Genomic DNA, 16,811 nt, shown 5'->3' on the forward strand with positions numbered 1-16,811 from the left:
AATAGAACAATCAGTATGCAGAAGCCATGAACTTGATCAAAAAACAAGAATAAAAAACATCTGCATCTATCTAATACACATTATTTTATAGAGAGAGAAGGATAAAAAGATGGAGTGACTTTAGGTGGATAGCATATGCAATGCTCTTGGCCACAAACATAGCCATGATCTTCTCATTTACTGCTGCACTATTAACAACACCACCACTAACATTTAGTACAGAACAGGTTGGCAAGAAGTACACCTTAACAGCCAGCTTCCAAGAAATGCTCAGTTTAAAGCCTTTAGAAAGTGCTGGCTCTTTGAAACCTGAAGTGTAGTTTTTCATGAGACTTTGTTCAAAACAGAAATGCAGTTTACGGAGAACTATGATGTTTACCTAGTTCAGTTATGACATACAATAGCACTGCTATAAATAATTCTCCATATTCTCTGGCATAAAGTATATATTTTTTCACTAAAATTCACTATTACTCAGATAAAAATAGGACTGATTGAGGTTATACTGGTACACAAAGATTTATTATAGCAACCCTCCCTGATAATTTCATCAGCTTTTGAAGGATTGAAATTTAATATTTTTTAAGTCATAATTCTGTTAAAGCCAGATAGAAAGCTCCCACACAAACATTTTCTGATGAGAAATAGGGAAATTTGGCAATGAAAATGCTTGTAATAAACTCAGGGAAGGAGTAACCTGTCATGATTCCTGCAAGACTGAGAAATATAATGAGCATGAAAGCTTCCTCCCATGATTCCCCTTCCATCTTTAAGCATCGGTGCATGCTGAATACACTGAATGCTGCTGTTTCATTTGGACAGTGTGTCAGGAGCAGGGACTGCAGAGCAGGACTTGGAATGTGATGAGGTCCAGCAAGGCCAGCATAGGTCATTTCCTGTTATTTTTCCTGCTGCAGAGTATCCAACATCTTGATGTAAAGTGTTTGTCTGTCTTGCTTGTCTGTAGTTGTCTGTTACTCTCCTAACCAGGCCTGTCAGCAGAGCTTCTCCAGGTGAAGCTGAGGGCAATGATGTGATCAGGACAGCAGCAGCTACACATATCCTAACCAGCAACCAGACTAGGTAATGCAGTGATTTATCCACGGTGGCACTGCAGCTGTTGCTGTTCTGGATAAGAGTTTGTTACACAGAGAGAAGTCAACATGTTTTATCTCAAATTTGTGACAGTCTGGGAGAACAAACACAGTCATTTGCTATACGCCACTTTGGAAATGGTAGTTCCTACTGTGACTGTGGGATTGTGCCCTGCAGGCAAATTGATGAGATACCCAGTTATTTCTGAGCACAAACCCTTTTCATTTCACTGACTTCGATGCAGATTCAGCAAAGACTCTTCACAGCTTTCCTACTAAATCCTCTGCAAACTCATCCTCCTCATATTGTCATTTCAAGGTACCTTGCACATTTCTCATCTCATACAGTAAAAACAGAACTCTCATGTCTTCCCTGTACTTTCGGCTTAGTCCCAGCCAACCATCTAAAGGCAACCCAACATTTTTATGTTTCTCAATTAAATAAATTAAGTAAAATTCTGTACATTTCCAGCTAGGCAAGCTGAAACAGAGGTGTTAGCTGGCCTGTTAATTTAATTTTTAAGCCTATGAAAAGATCAGAACACAGATCAAAACCCAGTTATATGGAAAAAAAAAAAAAAAAAAAAAGTATACATAAATAAAACCAATCACAGGGACTATCTGGGCCAAACTGTAATGTTAACATGGAGGAGTATATGTTACGAATTTAAAAAAAATTTCTCACTTTGACTTTTTTTGAAAATATTCACTTTGTGCCTCCAAGTGTTTACATAATTAGAGAGACTAAAAACTTATTTGGCCTGTCTCCTATTATTAAGCCATTATTTTAGTCCGGATCGTAGTTGATATGAATGACATCAACTGCATTATATGAATTATTCAAATACTGGTATGTTTAGGCTGCCTTCTTAAATAGAGGTCCATAATCAATCTCACGTTGTTTAGAGGCCTGCAGCCTTGTAAAATTTCTTTTCATTTACAAATTCCTGATTAACTTGGCATTATAGATATACATATACCTGCAATTTAAGATTAGCTAAGAAACACTGGAGTCATTTATTGCTATTATTAACTCTGAATCATCTTCACATAGAAAGGCCTGGATTGAAAAGGACCACAACAACCATCAAGTTTCAACCTCCCTGCTATGTGCAGGGTCGCCAGCCACCAGACCAGGCTGCCCAGAGCCACATCCAGCCTGGCCTTGAATGCCTCCAGGGATGGGGCATCCACAGCCTCCTTGGGCAACCGAAAAGAACTTCCCCAAAATGTCTAGAATAAATCTTAAAGTACAGTCAAGGAATGCAAATAACAACAGTTGTCAAAAAAAAAAAAAAAAAAAAAAAGTCTGGATGTATTTCAGCATGTAAAATAGTTCTGATCAACTGTATCTGGTATGTACATTGACTGCAGAAACAAACACACACTTTTGTTTTAATCCTACATGAAAAGTTCTTTCTTTGATACTAACTTTGATAATAAATATGACCTACTCTTATCTCAACAAGGACAACTGGGAAGAATTCCTATTTGGACTTTGGCAGGCTTTGACTAGGTCCTTTGTATCTTCTCAGCCAAGGATACTGTGACTCAGAAGGAAATGCGCTACAAAATGACAAATCAGATGAAGAAAATCTCTTCATTAGTTCTGAACATTAAAGCTAAGCCCGAAGTAAAACCCACTGACTGAGGGATGCAAGCTGAAGCAAAAACTGAAATAACTGAGAACATGCAGGAGATCAGACTTCCCTGGCACTGTGGGATAACTACCAGGGGTTTTACACATTCCCGGCTAATTTAAACACACAAGAAAACTGAAGCTATTTAGTTCCTTCACCGGAATACTGTCAGTAAAGGATAGCATTGATAGCAAAAGAATAGCAATCTTTGTGGAGGGCACTTCTTAACCATAGTTCACTACCCTTTTTTTTTTTTTTTTTTTTTTTTTTTTTTTAATGCACTGAATCTATAGAAATTATTACAACTGTAGAGAAAGGTGAAAAGATCCACTGAAGATCGATTTCATAGGCTGCAGGTCATGGGCTATGCAAAGGAAAAAATACCTTTCGAACATAATTTTGGCTATGTCAGTTTTGGGAGATGCTAGGGATCTAAATTTGGTCCGGATTTTTTTTAATGAGTTCATGAGAAACATGCTATACTATCTCAGTCTATACTCCAATAGTGTTTTTAATTCCTAATGACTCATGATGCAATATTTCAGTTTTTGTAACACAAGATACATTAAACATAAATCACAAAATACATCTTTGCACATCTTTTCCTTCTTGGTTCAAATAATTCTAATCATGAAATACCTTCTTCAATCCCCACTTTCCAATGGGCCTGACAACCACAGATGGTTTTATACTGCCTATTATGCTGACTATAACATCTTTATGTTCTTCCCATGTATCTGCTAATAGCTTGTCTCATTAGTCTAAAGTCTTTTTCACTGTCAGTTTATAGAAGACCCAAGAACGGTGAAATTCCAGTTGTAATTAGGACTTTCTGGCTGATAATAATTAGAACAACTGCTAGAATGTACTCACTTCATGACACAATTTGTGGTAGAAATACAAATAGGAAAATAGGAGTACATAAAAGCAATACTTCCTACATATTATCAACTTCAAAAATAATCTGTTGGTTGCTATGAGACTGGTTGAGTAGGGAAAGAGGCCAAGGCTCTAGATGGATGCAAGTGGAATGAAGAGGTACACTAATAAGCACACCGGTGGCAGATGGCTTTGTGTCTGCTGAAAAGACTATGTCACCTGTCTGATTTTGCCACCCACAGATGCTATTACAGAAAATGAAAAATAGGCTTGAATGATTAATCCCTCCTGAGTCCTGTGAAATTGGCTGAATATTGGTTGAATCACAATAAATAAACCCATACTTTCCATTATCCCTTCAAATTAACAATCAATACTCAAAAAAGTTAATATTTAAGAATAGTTACCCTTGAGTGTCCTGATATTCAGGAAAAAAACAAAGAGACTTTTTTATCATTTTAATTAGCTCTGTATTTTTCCTTAAAACAAATTTTCTTTCTATAGAATCTGATAGGCAATAGATTTAATTAAAATGCAAAACATTGCTTGGCTTTGCAATAGACCAACAGAAACTCTCCTCAAAATTGAAAAAAATATCATTGAGAACTTCGAACTTGAACAATGTCTCTTTATCTTAACCACTCATGGAATAAGGTTACAAAATGTGAGAGTAAAACTCCCTCTTTTCAATCCACAGTTCCAGTGAAGTCAGCTGCCAAGCACAGATCATCATTTTCAGCAAAGGTCAAGGACTATGAGTTTACTCCATACCCTGTTTCCTGCTTTAATACCATGGTGCTGGCAACTCCTACACTCACCACATAAGACTGTCAGTTTTCTCCAATATCTCTAAAATCACAGAGAAGCTCTGAGGTACAGCCAGGGTCTGCAGGTTTCTGAAAGCTGAGGCTGTGTCAGAGCCTCCATTTCCACTGAGCAGTTCTGTCACTTACCATATGAACTCAGCACACAGGTAAGTTTCAATGCACATCTCTGTGCCATGCAGTAATATCTCTGCATCCCAATCATTAGCTGTAGTGAAGTAATTTAAAACAGTTCTTCTAGAAGTAAGACCTAGCAGAAGACCACCTGTAAGCAACAATTATTTAGTTTGCCATCTTGGAAGTGAACATTTGCGACCCAAAATATGACTTGTTCGACTATCTCACACCAGCACAGTGTCATCTAACTGGTTTATATTGTGTTCCCACTGGGGAACTGCGATGCCCACACATCACTCCATTACAGTTTGTTGGCCTCCATAGAGCTGTGAAGGTATCTCCTGCCACTTGCTGTTGGAGCAGACAGACACACTCATTTAAGTCTATTACCTTTTGCTGTTTTGATTACCACAATGACTATGAAGAATCATTAGTTCAAAACATGCGTTGTTAAAGGTACATGAAACAGTGTGTTCAAGAACACTGTTCCTTCAGCCATTCAGCTCCATTACAAAGAATTATTAAGGAAAGCTGATGCACAGGCTGACAGAACATGCTATGGGTAGTGTTTATAACAGCATCAAGTTTTTGTTGCCATGGGGATATTAACACTGAACTGACTGTTTCTGTGTATTTGAAACCTCAATCAAAAGTTGTTTGAATACATATGTGTGTGGGTGTTTGTGTGTATGAAGAATGAAACAAAGAGATTTAAGATAATATCAAATAGATAACGAGACGTGGGACACAAGGGAGTATCTGGATGATTACATTAGGAAACAGGCGTCTAGTCCTTTTGTTTTCTAGTTCTGAGTAGATAAACAATACGTTTTTTGTCTGTAAGCTAAAGATTTAGACATTGATGGAGATCTACAGTTTGCAGACTTTTGAGTTCACTGAAGTCAATTAACTTCTGGTGAACTTTGACCATTTTAAGAGCTTTTCCAATTTCTGTAGTTCCAAAGTCCTTGTAGGGCTATTTTGAGAGAATTCAGAAGTACCTTTGTTATTAGTTTCTGTTCTCTCCTGCCAAGGGCTTTCAGGTACTTATTGTCACTTTTTAACACTCCCCAAAGAAATCCTCATTTGGAACTAAGTAAAATTTTGGATTGTTGACAAGAAATGAAGACCTTTAATACATTTCTGAGCACTTAACTTATCAGATTAAGTCTTCCTGTATGGTTCAAATCACCTTACATGATGGCTCTCAGATCATATTTCATAAGGTTCACTTGGCCACATTATACTAAGCTGAGAGCTATATTAAGTAATATTAAATATTTAATCTATGATGATAGGTATTTTTGGAAGCTGATACAACAGTACTCATGAATGAGGAAATGAACTTTGACAAAATGAATGGTTTGACAGATGGTCGTTTGCTTAGAGCTCTTACTAACAGATGTTTGAATGAATGTTCTGGAAGACCTCTGTGTATTTTAGGTTTTATCATTTTATTAGCAAATAGTTATCATCTGGTATATACTTGCTCTTTGGAAGTTCTTGATGTGGAAGCTGCTATTTTTTTCCCCACTTTTTTTTTGGGGGGGGGGAAAGAAAAAAAAGTTTATGTTTTTCTCCTTCCTGGCTGAGGATGAGAATGATGGAACTTAACAGCTTGTATGATATTGTTTCTGTGTTAAAGCAGGTATGAGTAAACACAGTTAATCGTGCCAGTGTTACAGACTGTAAGCACTCAAAAAGGGAGGCTGAGAACCAGAGTTCAGACTGAGGCCATAAGGGTTGTGTTAGGTACCTATGTGGGGAAAAAAAAAAAAAAAAAAGCTACAAATTAGTACAAATGAGTGTGAAGAAGAGAAGGACCTGGTGTTGTTGGTTGATGCTCGGCTGAACATGAGCCGACAGTGTGCTCAGGTGGCCAAGAGGGCCAACGGCATACTGGCCTGCATCAGAAATAGTGTGGCCAGCAGAAGCAGGGAGGTGATCATCCCCCTGTACTCAGCACTGGTGAGGCCGCATCTCAAGTACTGTGTTCAGTTTTGGGCTCCTCACTACAGGAAAGATGTTGAGATCCTGGAGCGTGTTCAGAGAAGGGCAACAAAACTGGTGAGGGGTCTGGAGCACAAACCTTATGAGGAGCGGCTGAGGGAGCTGGGATTGTTCAGTGTGGAGAAGAGGAGGCTCAGGGGAGACCTCATTGCACTCTACAACTTCCTGAAGGGAGGCTGTGGTGAAGAGGGATTTGGCCTCTTCTCCCAGGCAACAAGCAGGACACGGGATAATGGCCGCAAGTTGTATCAGAGGAGGTTTAGGTTGGACATGAGGAAGAACTTTGTCTCTCAGAGAGTAGTCAGGCACTGGAATGGCTGCCCAGAGAGGTGGTGGAGTCACCATCCCTGGCAGTGTTCAAGAGGCGTCTGGATGACGTGCTGCGTGATATGGTTTAGTGCCAGTGGTGGCAATGGCGATGAGGAGACGGTTGGACTGGACGATCTTATAGGTCGTTTCCAACCTTGTGATTCTTGTGATTCTTGTAATTAAAAAAAAAAAAAAGCTTTCTACCAAACAGAAATAATATTTCAATATATTCAGACTAAATAATAAAAAAAGAAGAATTAATTAAATCACTATAAAAGCATCAGTAACGACTAAAGTGCTTCTGGTATAGAAACAAGAATTTAAATCCAATAAAACAAGTATCCTAATGAATAGAGTGCAATTTGTGTCTTATCTTGAGAATTACAAAGTCTTCAAACATATAATAATTAGTCCACAAAGGCAATTTGGTGAATGTTGTGTATGGGCAACACTGTGGTGTTTTGTTCTCTGGATGAACAATGCCATCTCCCATACAGTGCTCAGGCTCTGTGTACATCCTCCAGGGAACTGACCGTTTCCATGCATTTCATAGGATGCCTACTACACTGCTACTTAATCCTTCTGATTTCTGCTGTAGAAGCATACTATAGAAGAACTACATTTTTGTGACTCTAACTAGACTTATCTGATCTTAAAATTCTAAATTATTACAGGAACCTGAGAAAGCTTTAGAGAGAACCTGCTGGTGCACATACCACTTTCTAATTGAGAATCTCAGTGGGAAGACTATCTGCTTACTGTTCCAAGAAGTGTAACAACAAAAGATTCTTTTTCAACTGCGAAAGTTAGTAAAAAGAAAAAAGAAATTAAAAGTAGTATTTTTTAAAAAATGCTATATTTAAAAAGTAGTACTTAAAACTAAATAAAACAACATATTTGTTTTAGATCAGAATACTAATATATGCAAATTGCCAATGAGAAGTTGGACGGCTTTTCAATTAACCTGTAATATCTCAAAACATGGAGTTGTATCTAAGTTTCAGAATGTAGTTTTAGAAAAGCTATTTAGAGAACAAATTAAAGAATACTATAGCACTCTGTTTCCATATATTCTACATAAGACTTCTAGGTTTTTGATTTTCAAAATATATTTGATATTTAAAAATTGATCTAAGAAAGGAAAACAGTACAAAATAGACATTGAAAGGAGTTAATAAGATGAAAATGCATTTAATTCCAACTTTAAACTGTCCTCTTCCTTCTCATAGTAATAAAGAAAAATATTTTGATCTTTTTATTTGAAAGGCAACTTGTAACAACGTAAATTAATTGAGAGAAACGATTCCTGCTATTTTACTGATTGATAACTAAATACTTTTTTATTCTTCAATTTAACCTCCTATATACAACAATCATCAGGCCCTCAACCACAGTACTTAGTTCATTTTCTTAGTATTCTCTGACTATAGCATATGCTCAAATCTGCTCTCTGTGCCTGTGGATTAATAAATACTGATTATATAAAAACAATTTCCATGTCCAAAAACCCCAGAACACTTAGAAGAAAAAAATGGTGATAGCCTCTCATATATGCCACAATTGCTGCTGTTATCAGGCTTGCTCCTCACAGATATCTTCTCAATCACATTCCGGAGCGAAGTACAATTTCAGCATCTCTTGTTCTCAGATGTGGGAGCTCAGTCACCATGGAACAGCAGCAATTACACGGTCACCAGCAGGTACTGATCTTTTCCACTCCTTGCCTAATTGAGCAGCCTCAGCTAGCGCCAGGAAATTAAATTTACCCCATGTTTCCCTTAGTTAAAACTTCACTGTACACTCAGACTTTTACTGTCTGATCTTAAATCTGGTACCTTTCACCCTACTCTTTTCACCCATCTCTTGCATGCCTTCATGCACCATCTTACTTTGTTCTAATTCTGGCACACACTTCTGAGGATGTTCTTAATGTTCCCTATGACTTAGCATCCAACAAATCTCAGCATGATCTGTAATACAGTGGTAGAAACCGCTGGAGTTCTGCTGTGAGCTCCCTCCCCAGTTCAGGCTCCCCGATACAGGTGGTGTAAGGCCTACTATTCTTGGGCCAATTAAGCTTTAAATAAGTCGATCTGTAATCCATTGCACTTATATATATACATATATACATTTATAAATATATATATATATTTAATAGGACAGAGAGATCATAACTACTGCAGATGTCTGAAGAAACAACGTTCTTATACTATGGGGTAATATTTACCCACTTCCCTTTCTCATCTGTGAGCATGGTTTTTCAGATGCACTCTTTCTCCAGAGTTACTCATACATCTTAACTGCACAATTTAATAATTTTGGTACTGTACACTATTCCTTATATTGCTAGTTATACCAAATTTTTCTACCTCTCTTACAGTGCTCTTTATGACACTCCATTTTATATATTTTCTGCATGTCCGTTATGGCTGAAGTCTTTGCATATTTAGCTAAGTTTAGAACATCTTGTTTCCAGCCTTGTTTCAGAGATTAGCTTTTCTTACTAAAATATTACAATTTTATTTCAGGACAGCAGAGCACAGTATAGACATGAATGGGAAGAAGAATGACGAAAACTGAGAAAATGAGAGAAGGGGAAAGAAGGATGACTGAAGATAGGTATGTAAGAGTCAGAGTGAAAATTTAGGATTTGGTCCATTCCCCTAAATCTAAAATACTTTGCACGTGGTAGAGAGAGAATTTGATCAACAGTTTTGCTCATGGCCATCTGTATTCTGATCTGTACTGCCTTAGGAAAATTCGTATGTGAACAGTGTGGAAGGGAAAACAAAGATATGAACTAGATTGAAGGAAGGAGTAGAGATTGAGTCAGAATGAAAAGAAATAGCATATTTTAAAGACATGAATGCAAAAGGACAAAAGGGTAAAGAAAAAACAGTACTCTCTTAAGAAAAGAGTTCTGACAAAAACAGTTTAACCAGAACAGGCAAAGTGACCATTTTGAGAAATTGAACAATTCTGGAAACATAAAACTGTGGAAATGCAGGAAGACAATGAGATTTTTTTTCTCATTGTATTCTAAAATATTAGATGTTAATGCCACTCATAAAGCAGTGAACTGTACACAAAAGTGTTATTTTATCTGTGTCAACCTATGCAGGGAAACAGAGATCAGCAGAACTTTAAAAGGGAGATACAAGTTACTCTGACTTTAATTTTCTTTGAAAAGCATGGTCACTGACCCCTTAAATCACAAGCTGATTATAAGCATTGTAGTGCCATTATTAATTACATGTAGAGCGCGTAAATTTAAAATGGCAATTTCAATTTTCAGTTCATTTAGAGAATACAGAAAACAAAACCGCATACTAATTAGTTCATGAGTGTAAGACACCTGAAGGATTAGAAAAAAATAATCTGCACTCTTTGCAAGTTTTAAGTGAAGCACTCAAGCCTTTCATTTGTCAAGCTACATATAAATAAAGAAATTAAATGATAGAAAAATGGTAATGGAACAAAGTAAAAATAGGCGCAGGCCCATATATAATCATACTCTGTGGGATATAACTGCTTCCTTTAGAACTTATTTAGCATTGGAAATTGTAGTAGAGTAACAGGCTACTGTGTCAGGTTCACTGCACTAAATGTTAATTTGCATCCCCTAAAATTGCATTTCTGGTTTCAAAAGTTTCCACTCACTCTGTCATACATTCAGGCTGTTTTTCAAGAGCCATACTCAGGACCTGATGCTCCATCTCTCACATCAATGTGGAGAAGGTCCCAAATGCAGACCCTCCATATTAGGACCCAGGAGGAATCTGGTTGACAGGAGCAGTTACTCCACAAGACCAAAGGAGAAATATCCACAAACTTGGTACAAATGTGAGTATTCTGACTGAAGAAGCATCTCTCTGGCCGTTACAGATGCTGACCACACACATATATATATGTGTTGTATGTATGTTGAGGAAGTATTACTTTTCAGAAAGGGTGGTCAGGCACTGGAATGGACTGCCCAGGGAGGTGGTGGAATCACCGACCCTGGGGGTGTTCAAGGAAAGACTGGATGTTGTGTTGAGGGACATGGTTTAGTAGGAGCTATTGGGAATAGGTGAACGGTTGGACTGGGTGATCTTTTAGGTCTTTTCCAACCTTAGTGATTCTATGATTCTATGATTCTATATATATAATATATATTCTGTGATTCTGTGATATATATAATATATATATATATATATATATATATAGGATACATATAATATATATATATAGGATTTCTGGGTTTTTCTTCTCTCAGCAGAAGCTGTTCACTCTTACAGGTGACAGACAGTACCTGTCTTTTAGTGTGTACTGCATTCTTGAAGAATCAGACAGCGTTCTAGTGTAAAGGACTACTTCACAGTGCCTAAGTGTCAGTTTCTGAGGTACTCTATCCTTCTCAAATCAAAATCAGGTTTCTCCAGAACTACTTTTCCTCTACAAGTATCATCTCTGTACCAAAGTAAGATTTGCTGACCCCACGTGCTTCCAGAAGCAAAGTAAAGAAAAGAACAATTCTCTCAAGATATAAACTTACTTTTCTTCGCAAAGAGTATTTTTCTTTTTGTTCTGAACTCCGGTAAAAATATTGGCAAATGCTTCAATAATTGTGAACAAAAGTTTACTTTTAAGGAAATATGAGAAAAAAAAGGAATGATACTGCTTACTACACATCAATTATAACAGTTAATTAGATTTTAGTAAGCAGATTTTACATACTATAATTGTCAAAATTAGAGAATAACCCAAAGATGATTGGCGCTACTTAGATTGAGACGTTAAGTCAAAAAATCTGCAGTTTCTAAATGTAATGCCTTGGGCTGAGATTTGTGTATTTTCTCAATTAGTCCAACTTTCCTTCTAGGTAATATCGAAGGGAAGACATATCCAGGCTAGCTGGGGCTTTGAACAGCCTGTTCCAGTGGGAGGTGTCCCTGCTTATAGCAGGGGGATTGGAACTACATGATCTTAAACGTTCCTTCCAATCCAAACTATTGTGTGACGCTACAGTCTGGATAGGAATTTTCACATCTGTCTCAGGGCTTCCTCAATGAAGTGGTGTGGCTTCGTTGAGTACAAACACGGAATTAACTGACCACTGACCGCATGTATCCAGTTCATCTTCTACTAAAGGCATTTTCAGGGGGTGAATGCTAACTGACTCTGACTTCTTTCTCCAGAATATTTAATAAAGCACATGCTCAAAAGCAGCCCAAAAGCTACTATAAAATGGATGTTTTTCATTATCCATTCAAATTACAACAGCTTTCCACTCCACATAATTCTCCCTAAGTCTTTTTGTGTTGTTCTTTCCAGGTCTTTTTTAATGTATAAATTTCACAAACTTTCTAACCCCTCTGGTCAGAAGAAAACTGACTTAAGATACACTGAAGGACGTTTGTGTTTTCGCTCTGCAGTGAATAACAAACAGTAACACAAGCTTCATTTTTCTAAACTGACAGAACCCGGCATTCTCACAGTAGCTCCAGAGGACTTCATCAAGCAGTACTTTCTGCCTGTTCTCCAAACAAGAAAAATGAACAGGCAATCCTGTAGGCTTTTTTCCAAAACATCTGGGAACTGCTCAGGAAAACCTGAAGAAGCAGTCAGCATGAAGATGTAAACAAAAATTCTGCAGTGCACACAAGGGTAGGTTCAACAGTAGTGTGTCTGGCACAACTAAGGGACTAACAGACAGCTCAACTCACGGCTAGTGCACAAGATGCTGAGTACTATCCTCTGCTATTCCCACAGTATGAGGGAGGGAGCAAAGCACCCTCTTCATATATTTGCTGTAGTGACTTTTTTTTTTGTTAGGATCTAGCTGAACATGGTAAAGCTCAGTCCAGTTCTCATATAATAAAAACACCATAAAAGTAAAGACCAACAAGCATCGCTACATAATCATTATCTTCATTAAAATACAACTATAGGACTTTGTATCAAACTGCTTCATGACTTTTACCAAAGTCAACTGCTGTGAGCAAAGAAATCCAGTCTGTAACGTGGAGCACCACCATTTAAATCATAATATCCCTAAGCAGGACTGAAAAAATATATGTACTTTCAGTCCTGTGGATATGTTCAAACAGCTAGTTCAACCTTAATTATAACAGTTCCTGTTACTTTCAGCAAGATGCACACAGTGCTTAACCTATACGCATGGAACAGCTCATCAGGGAGCACAAACAATTCCCAAAGGCTCTGGTAAAGCTAAGATTGCATTAAAGCAGTCTAGAATTATGCCCAAGGAGCGTGTCAAAGTAACTCCACTAAGAGAGATCACTGCTAAATGCTACTAACAACCTAAAGAATAAATGTAGCATACGTGGAAAGCTGCTCCCTTGAAAAGGCTCTTTATAAATTTTCTTCTGTGGCTTAGAGTCACATTGGAACATATGCACACACTTTTTAAATTAAAAAGATTTGTGCATTTGTAAAGTTCAGATTATTCCTCTTTTGCAACTAAATAGCCCCTTTTAGTCTAGGCTACATTTCTGACAGTGAAAAAGAATCTAGCTGTTAGATTACCACTTGTCTTCATCAATTCCTTAAGTGACTCTGGCAACTGAATCAAGGAGATTTTTTTCTCCTCAGCTCCATCTGTTACCTGAATCCACGGCCATCTGTCATTTTCTGCAGCAGTCCAAGCATTCACAAGACCCTTCTTATTAAGTCGTGCATAGTATGGATACCATTTCTGGAGTCCAAAGAGAGCTCGATGAGTGGATGATGCAGTAATTTGTTGGTTTGACACAATTCCTCCTTCTATCCCTAGTGGGCCAGAGCATCCTGTGGAAATAAGAAATGTATGCAACTGAAATTATTATTTACTCTTCTGAGTCCCAAATGGCTCTAATTACAAATAGTGTACAAATAGATTCAGAATAGCAAGTCAAATACCGTATGAGAAGAGACTTACAGTACTTCAACAGCATTTTCTTTCTATAAAGGCTAAAAAAGTGCACAAATATTTTGTATATAATATTCCCATTACAAACATAATGAAGTAGGTAAAGATTTCAATTTTTTTTGAAGTTTGTTATCTCTGAAGAGTTGTTTCAGTTCTACAGATACCAACATGAAGAGAATTATTCTTAGATTCAAATACTGAAATAGTTGATAAAAGCAAACTCAAAATTCTGTAATTATAGTAAAGTTCATATTCCTTGTGCAGTGAAAGTCAGCATTTAGCCAATGCACTTCAACATTATCACTGCAGCCATCTCCAGAAATATGAATCTAGAAATATGGTATTGTTCAGCTACAATGAAAATAGTTAAAGGTTTTATACATCTAATAAGCAAACTACAAAGTATGTAATTAACTGTAATGTTCAAATGCTCCAATTTTATGAGTAGTATTCATCCATAACACCACTATTCAAACACTTGTATATATAATCGCTTATAGTCAAGATTTTTTTTGCATATGTTGTTTTCTGAAGCCAAATACAAACTGAATTGCTGCTTTATTTACAGGAAGCTTTGTGGTTTTTTGGTGCTCTGAAGGAAGAAAGTAAAATCTCCACAGGTGAGTTCCAAATGCATTAGTTTTTAAATGAGAAACTTGTTTTGTTCTCTTTGCCCCACTGAAATTAATGACTGACTTGCACCATACTGTGCTATGATTCCAGCCACATTTTTAACAGTCCACTAAGCTTGTCAAGTTTAAAGCTCCTATTCTACCTTTTTGCATCATGTGTCACCCAACAACAAAGGTGGTGCAATCAGCACTTGACTAATGGCTCTGTAAGTGCCACACACAATACAACAAAATGCAGCTCCCTCTCCTGCTGCTGTGCCAGATGCACAGCAGTGCCAGAAGAAAACAAATTCCTTGTCACCAGCACAGGCAAGCACGCCACAGAATGCATTAAAACGAAACAATGTCTGTTGTGAAGCTGTCATTTTTCATTGTTATCAGCTGTTACTTAAAAATTGAAAGACCTATTTAAATGTAGCTCTGTTTTTGAAATCTTCTCATCAACTCATAAAATTCCTATGGCTCATAAACTGCCATTCCTGTTTTCAAGCCAGAAGGAAATCTGTATTTTCAAATGTAAATGGCTTACTTTCAGAAGTTTTTGATATTTACTTATAAAAATACTTTTTCCATTTCACAATGAAAAAGAAAGCACACCCATACATATCTGAAACACATGCAGGTGTACACAGGACCATCCTGAATCCAATCCTCCTAACAGACTGATAAATATTTTAAACTATACATCTAAGGAAACATTAGAGAGATCTGTAAGAGGAGCTTAAAAAGGCAGCATGGAGGCATGGTAGGTATTCTAATATGGATGTGGGACATACAGCTCTGTTTTGCTTCTTTCTGACAAGGTGCACAGGGATGAGGGCACATGCTTGCTCTGCTAGCATGATTCAGTGATCTAGTGGGAAAATGGCATGCATGAGGAAAGGGTCTCAGCATATATCAGAGACAGTTCTGAACAGGCTGGAGGAAAAGAGTAACTGGCCTTGGCAGATAATTTTCAAAACAGAACACTTATTTGGTTTTAAGACTCTCAAGTCTCCCATAGATGTCCCAGATTTGGCAAATGACACATCTATTTTTTTTTTTATATTTATTTTTTTTTCCCCTCAACAGCCTCTGTTTAAGGTGCAGAACTGTTTAAGTCCTGATCTGAATGAATGTTTGTTCTCATGCTTCAGATGCGATAAATAGTACTTGAAATATGTGTGATTTTCTTTCAAGAGACTTGAATTTTCTAAATTGAAGGCAGTCAAATTATCAAGGCCACTTACTGTGTTTTGTCAGCTATGGCCATATATGGTAAAAGTGTTTACCTTCTCCTAGCTTCAGGAATATTGCTTATGAAATCCAAAGCAACTTGTTACCACCAGGGAATAGGTACTACACTACACAAGCTACTAATTGTAATTGCAGTTCCAATCCTGGTTTGCCATATTTATTAGTTTACAGTGTGAGTTAACCCCAGGCGAACTACTTTTAAAGAGTATTTAAAGTGTAAACTAACATGTTAGTGATACTCTATAGTTTGTTGTTCAGTTCTGTTCAGCTCAATCCTAACAAAATGAGTAAGAAATTGGAGATAGATAGTAACTTGAGTTGATAATATTTTCCAAATAATTTCTTACAATGTAATATACAAGTTTATATTAGTAAGATCTGGTTTTAGATCTTCCCCCTCCCCCTCCACCCCCCGCCCTGAATGACATTAGATCATACTCATTAGGTGAGCACTTTTGATTAAGTTTGATTAGGGTCCAAACCATAAGACTTGCAATGCAACCCTACTCTTCGACCAAAGCAGTGCTGACAAATTACAAACATTTCTAGGTGCATGACTGACAGATGGGCCTTGAGGAAGCTCACCTGTAGCTACTTCCTGAGACATCAGATACCCCCACATATATAGTAATGGACTGTCTTCTTGAGATGTCTTACCTGAACTTGACAACACTGACTTTCATCTTCCGTTTCACAGCCACAGCAACTGATATTTCAAGATCTTTTAAAAACTCTTCAGTACATTTTATTAATGCTAAGTGTATTTCTTAAATCAACATTTAGCTAGCTAGCTCCTCTAGAAGGATACTGAACAGCTGGAACTTCTGCAGTGGTTTTGCTATAACTCAACAAGTAAGCTACTTCCATTGTTAACATTGGCAATTTTGCCAGTCCTTTCCTCTTTATTATTAATCAGACATTATTCTACAAGAAAACTTGTTAATTTTTTCCCTTTTATCAGTTACAAGGAAACATCTGAAAACATCCTTATACTTCAAATACTGCAAAGCAATTGGACTTTCTTATGCATATGCTCATTAACTTTTACCAAATACTCCAATAACTTCATGAGTCATGCTGCCTCTTTCCAAAAGCTATAACGAGGCTATTACATTCTAAATTCCCAAGAAATTTACTTTGCCTGAAAAGTCTAAACT

The 16,811-nt window shown here is 37.1% G+C and overlaps 1 protein-coding gene across 1 annotated transcript in view; it reads right to left on the reverse strand.

Annotated features, from left to right (window-relative positions):
- The window catches only part of EDIL3 (EGF like repeats and discoidin domains 3), a 274,624-nt gene that overhangs the window by 64,407 nt on the left and 193,406 nt on the right, over positions 1-16,811 (reverse strand). Inside the window, exon 6 of the mRNA XM_042866211.1 lies at positions 13,484-13,665. Within this exon, the coding sequence (XP_042722145.1) occupies positions 13,484-13,665 (182 nt within the window). The remainder of the gene's footprint in view (positions 1-13,483; positions 13,666-16,811) is intronic.

Source organism: Lagopus leucura, unplaced genomic scaffold, assembly GCF_019238085.1.
Source record: "Lagopus leucura isolate 7727_CA_CO unplaced genomic scaffold, USGS_WTPT01 Super-Scaffold_810, whole genome shotgun sequence".
Lineage (NCBI taxonomy): Eukaryota > Metazoa > Chordata > Aves > Galliformes > Phasianidae > Lagopus > Lagopus leucura.